Here is a 13136-nt window from a genome sequence, read left to right as displayed (position 1 = left end):
GAGTGAACCAACTCCTTTACACTTAATATTTGTTGACCATTAGGACATACTGACATATATGACATATATTAGGATAAACTTAGATATTTGACACACATTATTACACACTTACATATTTGGAACACATTAGGATATTCTTCTATATTTAGCACACATACTGATACATTACTATCCTATTGTTGTAGGTTTACCAGTGGTGGAAGTCCTCACAAAGACGACCATATCCATCTACAGTATATGTAACATTAAAAGGTATAACACCACCTGATGAAGTGGAACCTGCACTAAGATCTATGTTTGCTACACAAAAGGTAATTAAGAACATTTTATTTTGAACTCCTCATGGAATATAAGTCACTCCCATTAGAGATAAAGACAGCAGAAAGAGGGTAAATTTAAAATCAGTTTGACTTTACTAATTAATTAAGGCCTTGGTCTGTTTAGGCTATGTGATCTATTACTTCCTTCACTGTCTAACAAAGATGTCTGTTGGTTAATTATGTTAGGAATTCCATTTCTTAGTAATTATGATTTAATATAATGATATTTTTATAATCTTCAGTTTTACTTGGAAATTAATTTCTAGGAAATCAGATTTGTTTTTTTTTCTTAGGATAGTATACACATCAGACCATTTGTTTGTCAATTTTGGATTTTAGATACAATACGTTGCCTACGTGATGTCTTACTTGTAATTTTTTGTTTAATTTAGTAGTAGTCTCATTAATGTACACCCCACATATCCTTTTATTGATATATAAATGAAACGTATATTTCTTTCCCAGGAAGAAGGATTTACAACGTATCAAGATTTAAAGAAGAGTGTTAGTTGGGGAGATAAGAAGAGAAGGTATGATATATTTGACTGTTAAAATTATCAGAGTACCAAAACAAAAGAACACAAAATTATACTAGTGTCAAATTATATTCTTGTAACTGAACAGTTTAATTTGAATTTTAGTTTTCTAAAATGTATTAAGTATTGAAATCAATATTGCCCAGGTATGCCGAGGGGTTTTAGGTGACTTAATCATAGATGTACCTGAGGTCCACCTGAGCAGGTATGCCCAGGGGTTTTAGGTGACTTAATCATAGATGTACCTGAGGTCCACCTGAGCAGGTATGCCCAGGGGTTTTAGGTGAATTAATCATAGATGTACCTGAGGTCCACCTGAGCAGGTATGCCCAGGGGTTTTAGGTGACTTAATCATAGATGTACCTGAGGTCCACCTGAGGTCCACCTGAGCAGTTTTGGTTTCAACACCTGATAACTTTTTATTAAACAGCTCTATATTTAATTGAAATAGAAAATTATCAGTCACAATGAAATTGTTAATGTAATTTTGTCTGTTATGTTAAGTTGACTGAAAATGTGTAGGACAATTTAAGACTGAGACGACTTAAACAGGCTAACACATTTAAAAGTAGCTATAAACACTGTTAAAAACTTAATCTCAGACAATAGGACCTTCATCAAGAATCTGGAGAGATGTCAGATGTAGTGGCAGGGTGGCATGCATCACTTGTTGATGATACCAAAAGGTTCACATGGTATTCAACATCACATAAGTTATGTTAAGTATGATATAATTAAACAAACAAGAAGTGGATACTGCTCATGAAAGAGAGAAAAAACAGTTGAAGATCACATATGCTTGAGGAGGTTGAACCTAGTTTATACTGAAATTTCTCAATTTATAAAGTGTAAATTTCTACAGAATTTTTTCTACAACTGTTGTCAATAATGAAACTTTGACTGCAGGGACAATAACTAAACTAATCGCATTTAAAATTCTTATAAATAAATTTTTCATGATATTATATATAACTGTAGATTTTTACAAATATTTCAATCAATGATGTTATATGATTGCAGAGATAGTACCAGACATACTCTATCATCTTGGACCAGACTTGTGGGTCAGACATGTAGGATTCCTAATCATTTAGAAAACATGATACCAGGAGGAAGAAGAGGTTGTTATGTTCTTAAATTCTCCCATGATGGCAGGTAAGAATAAGACATTCATATGTTTTTAATTTTTTTTATAATTTTATACCAAACTTTTCCAAGAAATAAAGAAATGAACTACAGTTGCTAATGTCTATGTCATTTGGTCTCAGTTTGAGAGTTGTCTCATTGGCAATCATACCACATCTACTTATTTTTATAAGCTGAGGAAAATGTCAAGGTATCTAAAAGTAATATTTCTAATATGAAAAACCTGGTCTAATTGTTGAAACTGTCTTTTGAATACAGCAATTTATAATGTCACCAGGGTTTATAATTACAACCATACACACATAAATACCTTGTCTGCATCAATAAGGTATAGCTGATGGATGGAAAAAAATAAAAGACTCATTAAGTGTGCATTCTTACTTTGCTTGAATGACCTTCTTTTCACAAAATTAAAGCCCTTGAACTATACATTTCTCAAGCCCTGCATTTGTTTTTGAATTAATGTATGTCAGCATATAATTAAATGTCTTTGGACAAAACTTTACATTTTGTTTAGTTAGAAAATCTGTTAGAAATTTTATATATAGTGGTATATGAATTGATCTTATAACAAACTTTTTGAGGTTTATGCACAACAAAAGCAACAGAAAGCACATTTCTTTAGCCATAATGGCCAAGAAAAAAACTCTCCATATGCACAAAATTTCAAGACAGACTTGAAAAATCTTGTGTTTGGCTTGTTATAATAACATGAAAGTCCTACAAAACTTATAAATTTATATTCCAGGAGTTTAGCCTGTGGATGCCATGATAGAGATAGTTACCCAATTCTAGTCTATGAAGTAAGTATGTCTAACAGAATCTTTTCACCTATTGTCTATTTTGTATGGTTTTAACAAGTTTTCTTTTAATCTTTTAAAATGGATATTGTTAAAAAAAGTTATTTTAGTTAGGTATTAGGATGAAAGTTTTCTTTAAGTAAATCATTGGCATATATATGTAGATATATGCATTGAAAAATTCTTTTATTCCTATAGATTTAGGGGAAAACATTATTGTATTTGAAGATTTGTGGGCTGATGGTCTCAAATTGAGTTTGTTGTTGATACAAACCTAGTAAACAGATATTTGCGATTATCAAATAAAAAAAATTGATGCCAGCAAATCTTCAAATACAATACTTATCTCCATTCTAATGCAACTGAGAGAAGAAGAAAAACACAGCTAAATCATACATATGCATTTTAAAATCAGTCACATGATGTTCCTGTTTGTGCTCACAATCGACACCTTCAATCATGGAATTGATGTCCTGAAATTGTGGTCTTATCCAATCAAAATTAAAGTTACCATGTTGCAAAATTTGTGAAAATATTCTTGTAAAAAAGGAGTGTTTATTACTCATATTGCTATAAATGTAGGTAGATGAAAATTTGGTAATTGAGATATTAGTTTTAGATATAAAAATTAAAACATATTGAGTTCTTGTGTCATTTAATCTGCAAGTTTCATTAAAAAAAACTTAATGTTACAACTATCTTGCTAATTTAGGTGCCATCTTTTGAACTGAAAGGAAAATTAAAAGGACATTTTGGTATTGTTTATGATCTGTCGTGGTCAAAAAGAGATACACATTTATGTTCAGCATCATCTGATGGCACTGTCAGGTGAGTATTTACATTGTACAATCTGAAAGACCTGAAAGTTGCTAAATTAATGAAATCAAATATTATTTATTGTTTAATTTTCTTCTGAAATAACTTTTTGCAGTTACTGGGACAAACTCTGACAGTAAAAATTGATAGTACAAAAGAAGGATATAGATTTCAAGTAAAACATTTATTTGCCATGAACATTTAATGTAACCTATCTATCAAAACTTCAGTCACAATATTCTGTACAATACATGTATATTGTTTCACGCATTTTTATCTTAATATCTCTTAGAGTATGGAATTTAGAAGACTTTGATAAAGCTGAGAAGATTTTACCTCATCCAGCCTATGTATATACATCTCAGTTCCATCCCCGTATTGACACCATTGTTGTAACAGGGTGTTACGATCAAGTAATACGTGTGTGGGATATACAGGGAGAGGATGTCCATGGAAATGTAAGTAGTCTTAGGTTCATTTCTGTGTCATTTTGTCTCTTGTGGAGAGTTGTATCATAGGCAATCATACCACATCTTCTTATTTTTATATAAGTTGGTTTGTTATGATCTGATAGTATATGTCTGACACGCCTACACACAAAACACATATAGAGGAATAAGTTGTATATTGAAATGTAATAAGATTTGATAAGTTGTTATGATCGTAAATATTCTTGGACACTCTAAAGTTGGATGTCAATGGAACTGTCTGCAGGTACATACCATTCCCATCTAGATATTATTGTTCTCATTTCTTGTTTTTGTCAACTGATACATTACATATGTGTGGAGATAATACACATAAATGTGTTAGAAACAGGCACTCTGTATTTCATATATTTAAAAGTCAGTAGTAAATATCTTGGAAGTTTTATTGTGTGGTTTTTCTAAAAATCATATAAAGTATCTGTTGTGATTGCAGTAAAAATAAGACTTAGTATACATAGGAGATATAACATAGGTTATATATACAAAGTTTTATAACTTTTTTAGTTTTATTTTATAAGCAAAAACCTTTCACATGACACATTAATAAAGATTAAATGAAGTGTTGAAGCAACAATCAATGTATTTAGTATAATCAATGCAGATTAAAAATGAAGTACTAGAAATCTGCAAAAAAAAAATGTAAAGCATGCATACTTCATATTTACAATAAAAATATTTTCTATCCTGAACTTTGAAAACAGGTTTGTTCTTTTGATTGGATGTTTGTAAATACAGTTTATTTCCAGGAATGACCTTAATTCACGAACTTATTTATGATGCATGAACATTTATTTCAAAACTATCTGGTTCTGTCATTTAAAGTGATTTTCTTTCATCATCTTAATTCTTTATCAAAAAGTTCACTAAATCTTAGCACAGTCTCTGGTGTTGATTTGGTGGTATGCCTTCGTCAGTATGTTTTCAGTTCTAAAAATAGAGAATTTGGAATTGTTATGCACATCACAAGACAAAATTGCATTAAGTACTCAAAAGACAAGAAAATTACAAAAAAAAAGAACAGCATTTTAATTCTTCTTATTAGTCCCATACCGATGAAGTCGAAGGGGACTTTAGGTTTGCACTCTGTCCGTCTGTCTGTCAATCGGGCAAATCAGTTTTCCACAGAAAATTCACTCAAATAATCAGTTTTCGACACTTTTTTTCTTCATACTTGAAGATTTTGATTTGATAATTGGTATATAGTTTTATCATGACAAGTTACAGATCAAGTTCAAATTTTGTTTCGGTCTGATTATTTTGTGCAGAGTTATGGTCCTTGGACTTGGAAAATTCACTCAAATAATCAGTTTTCCACACCTTTTTTCCTCATGCTTGATGATATTGACTTAATATTTGTTATGTAGTTTACAACATGACAAGTTATTGATTAAATTAGCATTTTGTTCCAGTACAATGAATTTTTAACCGGTAGGGGACTATGTATTGCCATGCAATACTCTCAGAATGCTTGCTGATGTACAATTTTGATGATGTAAGTTAGATTTTTAGATTTTTCATTTTCCTGAAATTCTCTTTTCTTTACTTTGAATTGTTGTCAGAATTCATTAAAATATTTTTCTCAACTATACTTCTCAAATTGGTTAAAATTAAATTAAGTATGAATGATTGATAAATAATTTATACCACTATACCACGATAATTATATATATTTTTTTGGTTTTATAATTTTAGCTAAAGCAAGAAATAGAGAGTCACAAAGGATATGTGAATTCTGTATGTTTTGATAGTGATGGACAGAAAATGTACTCTGCAGACAGTATTGGAAGTATCAGTATCTGGAATGTGTTTGTAACAGAACAGCCACACCATAGAGGTAACTGAAGTGAAATTATTCCATTATATCATACAATTTACTTTAATGTTTAGTATTGCAGCCTAACAAATTATGCTTTATTAATGCTTGATTGTATTTAATTTTTTTCCCGCCTTGAGAAAGTAGAAAAAGTGAGAAGTAGGCATGCTGTTTACTGTTGGCAAGTATTTGTTTGTGTTTGGTAAGTTTAAGGGAACCACTAGTGGTAGGCTAATGATATTTGTTATAAAGTGGTATTAGCATCCACAAATATCATTTCCAGGGAGATTAGTGGCCACGCCTCCATAGTCATGATCTATTGACTTTAAAATTTTTGCATAGTTTACATGTTAAAGTCAGTGTTTGTCAGTTTAAAGGAAACCACTTATGATAAGTTAATGGTATTTGGTATGCAGTTGTATAAGCATTGGCATTTCTCGTTTCCACAGAGGTTATTTTGCCCTCCACCTTCAGTCATGGTTCGTTGACTTTGAATGTTTTGCATAATTAACATGTTCAAGTACTGCCATTTTAAGTTTTAACAATTGCATTATACTATCAAAATTACATAAAGGTGTGTAATGAAACTATAAATGTAGCACCTTTAATGTTCTACTTAAAAACCACTTTATTTTATCCCATATCATACACAGTAGTAATTTATTATTCACTGTTTGAAAATCTAAAGAACTATGGGTAATTCCATTGTTTGTACCCCAAAATGAAAGTAATGTCAAATCATTGGTTTAATTTCCGTTGTTTGAGCGTTGTTAGCCAATGACAACATTTTGTTTTACACTTTTGAAGATATTATTTGAAATGCATTAGATTGGAAGTGGTGATTTCAACCTGCAAACACCTACCACATTTCTTTTAAATGTGAATATAAGAAGATGTGGGTGTAAATCAATTGACACAGTATTATCTTTCATTCTACAGAAGATTAGTATAATTAAGCTGGTATTGAAGTTTTTACTGCACTGAACATGATGTTTTGGATTAAACTTAATAAAGATCTCTCAGATACACAAGTTTAGAAATAGTATAAGTTATCCTGTGATGGAAATGGGCCTGAAACTAATAAGGGTTGTTCCATTAAAACAGACATCATTTTGTTTATTTTCTTTGGTTACATCTTCTGACATCAGACTCAGACTTCTCTTGAACTGAATTTTAATGTGCATATTGTTATGCGTTTACTTTTCTACATTGGCTAGAGGTATAGGGGGAGGGTTGAGATCTCATAAACATGTTTAACCCCGCCGCATTTTTGCGCCTGTCCCAAGTCAGGAGCCTCTAGCCTTTGTCAGTCTTGTATTATTTTTAATTTTAGTTTCTTGTGTACAATTTGGAGTTTAGTATGGCGTTCATTATCACTGAACTAGTATATATATTTGTTTAGGGGCCAGCTGAAGGACGCCTCCGGGTGCGGGAATTTCTCGCTGCATTGAAGACCTGTTGGTGACCTTCTGCTGTTGTCTGTTCTATGGTCGGGTTGTTGTCTCTTTGACACATTCCCCATTTCCATTCTCAATTTTATTGTACCCAGGAAAGGCACTTGAATAATAGAGTAACCACCCGTAGAAGGAATTTGAGTAGATATACATTTTTTCAGGACGTGCCATTTTAGCTTTTTATATGGTGTGGGATTTGCTCATAGTTGAAGGCCATCATTTGGTCTCTGGTAGATAGTGTCTAATTGGCAATCATACCACATCTTCTTATTTTTATATCTATGTATATTTCAGAACCATCCAGAGTGGCAAATTCAAATTGCCTTCCCTGGGTCCCATGTATGTTTTTCTAAATTCAACTTTACATTAGAGAGTTGGAATCTTTGTTTTTGTTAAAACTACCAAATTTAACAAACAAGTATAACTTGTGATCAATTCAATTTTAGATTATTTTTGCGGAAAGGGATTAGGTTCATTGTTCCATACAATATTTTGTTTTGTTTTGTTTTTTTATTTTTTCATTGAGTGCAGTTTTCAAATTGTTTTATATATGCGGTGTTAAATATTATTTCTTTTGTCATATTTCGACTAAAATGCTTTTGCAAGTTTTTTGTTTGTTTTGCCTTTTATATAATAAGCCTTTTCAGCTACCATATAATGTCCTTGTGTATCAAACTTATAATTTTACAGACCAGAATAAAAGCGGTATGTATTTTTGAGTGTGGAAGTGGAATACAGATTAACAGTAGTGTCTTACAACTCTATATTAATATATAAAAGTGTCATGAGTGTCTGTTTCAAATTAAGTATATGTTTTATTCCCCCTTACATCAATGAGAACATTGTGACTTACTTGGTTTTGAGCAGTCTTTTTGGACTGCACATTTTAATCAAGCCTTAGTGTTTTCTATTTTTAGATTATGATATTTAGTTTTTGTAAAAACCTATGCAGTGCGCTAAAACTCGTGTAATTTTAGTGCAACATTCAATTCATATACAGAACTCTGAATAATATTCTGTGCGTTGCACAAAATTTTCTGATAATTTCTGCACAGCCCAAGTGATTTTCATACAGTTTTCTCATGATTTTGATAAAATTGACAGGGTCAAAAACTAAAAATCCATGATTGAAAATGATTGAAAATTTTAAGTTAAACTATACATCAATCATTGGTTTTACAGTTGCACAAAATATCTTTTTATTTCCACCTACAAGTTGTTCACATGCTACAAAATCAAATTGGAGTTGTAAAATTGATTTGTGATAAAAAAAGCTTTAAAAGTACCTCAGTATTCAAATGCAATACTTATTCCTTGAATTTATGGGTATTAAATGTACACACAATTTATAGAAAAGTAGGTATGTGTAAATATAATGTCATCAGAAAGCAAGCCAGCCTTCTAATGGTTTTCATTAAATGCCTTACAACTTCATTAATAACTAAGTTATTAACTTATACTCTATAACTCAATCAGGGTAATGGTATTAATACACCTATCAGACAATTTGCACAATTTAATTGTTTTAATTGCCAATAAAGATGGCTTTTTAATATTGTATACTGAGTGCAGTGAGTGAATTCAAATTTGCAGTTAAAGTGTCTTTAAAGATAAAACAATACCATTGACATGGCTAGTTTTGCTTTTCTTTGTTTTAGAATGAAGCTTTCAAATGTTATTTCAAAAACTACCCTATTTGGGCATGCATAATCCATGGTTTTTTACTCCAAAATTAAAAAAATGCCAGGCAGGGGTGCAGATTATAGAGTACAATAACCAAGAAATAAGAGAAAAACTTCATTTTGCCATGTTTGTTCTTGAAATTGTAGAGGGCTCTCTTACTTCTTTTCATTTCTTTTCAAATAATTTAATAATTTACCTTCTATATTAATATGCAACTTTAATTTAAAAATCTAATATTTACAGGTAAATATCAAAATATAATACCTTCATTAGAAATTTCTCCTTTCTTTTCATTGCATTGCATAATGACAAAAAGTAATTGGTTATTCTTTCAGATTTGGTGTTTCATACTGCTGTATTTAATTTGTTTCAGCTACAGGTCCTTCAAACATTTTAAAATGTGATGAATAAATTGAACAATATTTTACTAAAGGACTGTTTTACTTTCAAACTCATATTTTTTTCTAATATCTGTTAAGTGTGGAATTTATGAACAGTCTCAGTATTTCTTTGCGATTTACACATTCTTTTCATATTTCTGGTGGTTAATGACAAACACAATTGTCTAGTGTTTTTTTGTGATTTTGGCTTATTTTAACACTCATGCAGGGTTCTAGAATCATTTACAAATATTTTCAACTTCTACTTGATGATGGAAAACATGTTTTTTCAATGAAAATACAGCAAAGAATCAAACATGACTTGAAATAAGTGGAGTTTCACCGGATGTTTTCAACAAGTGCCAAAAATTGTTTTTTCCTGAATTCCTGTTGCAAAAAAAAAAGTCTGCGTATTATGAACAAATGTGTAATGAATTTTGGCTAGGTAAAAATGTAATGGCTTTAATTTAGTAATGAAATGGCCAAAAAGACCACAGCAAACTCTAGAAATAGTATGATATATTTGCATATAATTTTTAAACACTTAGTTGAAAAATAAATGTCAAATCTTAATCACACAATTTAATTTTTGGCAAATTGTACCTTTCATTCTCTTAACTACCGGCATTAGATATGTTTATGCCTCCGCCACAGCTGAGGGGGCATTGTGTGTTACCTTTGACTGTCTGTACGTCAATACCTAAGTTCGTCTATGTCCATACGTACGTCCGGCAATTGGTTTCTGTTCTCTAACTTTAGTTTGCCTCAACCAAATGTTTTGAAACTTATACGCAATGCTTATTACCACAAAACACAGATCAAGTTTGAGTTATTGCCCTTTAAAACATTATATGCAAGTGGGGCATCATCAGTGTCCCATGGACACATTCTGCATTTATTTCTAATTTTTGACTATTAGGTATTTTTTTTAATTTTATAATGTTCTCTGACATTACTACTTAAAGTGACACTTATTTAAAAACTAACATGCTAAGGAAGACGGATAAAGTACAAAGGAACTACAGTTTTAAAAAAATGTAGAGAAAAGCAAAGTTGTTGAAATTTTAGTCTAATATTAAAGTGGAACATTCATGTTGAAAGGAAAATGCAAAAAAAAAAATAGGAAATGAAGCTTAAGATTTGGAAAGTATTCATATTACATTTCTCTTAACATTAGTGATTATTTTTACAGGTTTCATGAGAGACTGGACATTGTTCCATACAATATCAGATCCAGAATTAAAGGTCAGTATAGGTATAGAGCAAGAAAAACCTTTTAAAAATGTACACAATCACAATTTGTTTGTTTACTGATATTTATAACAAAATTATAAAGAATAAAGAATAATTATCATTTTGATTTCATCTTTAATTTCAGCAATGATTTGGAATATTAATAGTATATTTAAATAAAATGTTGAACCTAGAAAAGAATAAAAAAACTTGTGCCCCAGGTACTGGACATTGTTTCTCAAAGCACACATAAGACTTGTGCTCATTTCTTATAATGTATAAATCTTACAAACAAAAAAGCTGAAGATGCCTTATTATTGATTGATTGATTGATTGATTGTTGGTGCATATTTACCACTCTTGGCTATATCATGCCTGTCAGTTTTTATTGATGGAGTAAGTCTGAGTATAGAGAGAAACACCGACTTGCACCAGGAAAACAGGCAATCCAGTAGGCCATATTAAAACAGTAATCTGATGTTTATATATAGATTTTACCACTGCATCAAGTGTTGTACAATATTTATTTACTTGAGACAGTTAAATTTTCAAATTTAAAACGGGAGGCTCACCGACCGTCCTAAATAATTATAATTTAACTCTCGAGAGTGGATAAATATATCATATTGCACAAGATTTGGTGGTGGAATGTGTTTCTCTAATAATTTTTGTCGAGCCTGCGACTTTTGTCGCAGAAACTCGACATAGGGATAGTGATCCCGCGGCGGCGTTAGCTAACTTCTTAAAAGCTTTATATTTTAGAAGGTGGAAGACCTGGATGCTTCATACTTTGTATATGGATGCCTCATGTTAAGAAGTTTCCGTCAGTCACATGTCCAATGTCCTTGACCTCATTTTCATGGTTCAGTGACTACTTGAAAAAAAAGTTAACATTTTTTGTAATGTAAAATTCTTTCTTATTATAAGTAATAGGATAACTATATTTGGTATGTGCGTACCTTGCAAGGTCCTCATGCCTTTCAGACAGTTTTCACTTGACCTCGACCTCATTTCATGGATCAGTGAACAAGGTTAAGTTTTGGTGGTCAAGTCCATATCTCAGATACTATAAGCAATAGGTCTAGTATATTGGGTGTATGGAAGGACTGTAAGGTGTACATGTCCAACTGGCAGGTGTCATCTGACCTTGACCTCATTTTCATGCTTCAGTGGTTATAGTTAAGTTTTTGTGTTGTGGTCTGTTTTTCTTATACTGTATGCAATAGGTCTACTATATTTGGTGTATGGAATGATTGTAAGGTGTACCTGTCTAGCTGGCAGGTGTCATCTGACCTTGACCTCATTTTCATGGTTCAGTGGTCAAAGTTAAATTTTTTAGTTTTGGTCTTTTTTTCTAATACTATATGCAATAGGTCAACTATTTTTGGTGTATGGAAATATTTTATGATCTATATGCAGTCGCGCATGTTTCATTTGACCTTGACCTCATTTTTACGGTTCATTGATCAGTGTTAAGTTCTTGTGTTTTGGTCGGTTTTTCTTATACTGTATGCAATAGGTCTACTATATTTGGTGTATGGAATGATTGTAAGGTGTACATGTCTAGTTGGCAGGTGTCATCTGACCTTGACCTCATTTTCATGGTTTGGTGGTTTTACTTAAGTTTTTGTGTTTTAGTCTGTTTTTCTCATACTGTTTGCAAAAGGTCTACTATATTTGGTGTATGGAATGATTGTAAGGTGTACATGTCTAACTGGCAGGTGTCATTTGACCTTGACCTCATTTTCATGGTTCAGTGGTCAAAGTTAAGATTTTGAGTTTTGGTCTTTTTTTCTAATACTATATGCAATAGGTCAACTATATTTGGTGTATTGAAATATTTTATGATCTATATGTCAGTCGCGCAGGTTTTATTTGACCTTGACCTCATTTTCACAGTTCATTGCTCAGTGTTAAGTTTTTGTATTTTGGTCTGTTTTTCTTAAATTATACATTGCTATAAGCAATATGGCAACTATATTTGTTGTAATGAAGAATTGTTAGCTGTACATGCCTGCCTGGCATGGTTCATCTGACCTTGACCTCATTTTCATGGTTCATTGGTCAATGTTTAGTTTTCTTGGTTAATGTCAAGTTTATGTGACAGTTGTAATAAAGCTTTATATTTAGGACTATCAACATAATATCAATGATTAGTAAAGAAGGCGAGACATTTCAGCGTGTGCACTCTTGTACTGTATGCAATAGGTGTACTATATTTGGTGTATGGAATGATTGTAAGGTGTACATGTCTAGTTGGCAGGTGTCATCTAACCTTGACCTCATTTTCATGGTTTGGTGGTTTAACTTAAGTTTTTGTGTTTTAGTCTGTTTTTCTCATACTGTTTGCAATAGGTCTACTATATTTGGTGTATGGAATGATTGTAAGGTGTACCTGTCTAGCTGGCAGGTGTCATCTGACCTTGACCTCATTTTCATGGTTCAGTGGTCATTGTTAAATTTTTTA

General features: G+C 31.5%; 1 protein-coding gene across 4 annotated transcripts in view; it reads left to right on the top strand.

The window, feature by feature from the left end:
- LOC127731016 (jouberin-like) overlaps nt 1–13136 on the top strand; it is an 83794-nt gene that overhangs the window by 26882 nt on the left and 43776 nt on the right. For 3 of the 4 annotated variants that reach the window (XM_052239793.1, XM_052240034.1, XM_052239948.1), the window contains exons 14-22: nt 186–311; nt 786–850; nt 1877–2011; nt 2751–2805; nt 3515–3630; nt 3911–4076; nt 5799–5940; nt 8064–8078; nt 10629–10681. In XM_052239793.1, coding sequence (XP_052095753.1) covers nt 186–311; nt 786–850; nt 1877–2011; nt 2751–2805; nt 3515–3630; nt 3911–4076; nt 5799–5940; nt 8064–8078; nt 10629–10681 — 873 coding nt within the window. The remainder of the gene's footprint in view (nt 1–185; nt 312–785; nt 851–1876; nt 2012–2750; nt 2806–3514; nt 3631–3910; nt 4077–5798; nt 5941–8063; nt 8079–10628; nt 10682–13136) is intronic. The other variant, XM_052239878.1, reaches the window with a different exon arrangement.

Source organism: Mytilus californianus, unplaced genomic scaffold (genome assembly GCF_021869535.1).
Source record: "Mytilus californianus isolate M0D057914Y unplaced genomic scaffold, xbMytCali1.0.p SCAF_1, whole genome shotgun sequence".
Taxonomy (NCBI): Eukaryota; Metazoa; Mollusca; class Bivalvia; order Mytilida; family Mytilidae; genus Mytilus; species Mytilus californianus.
This window is presented reverse-complemented; position numbering and strand designations above follow the sequence as displayed.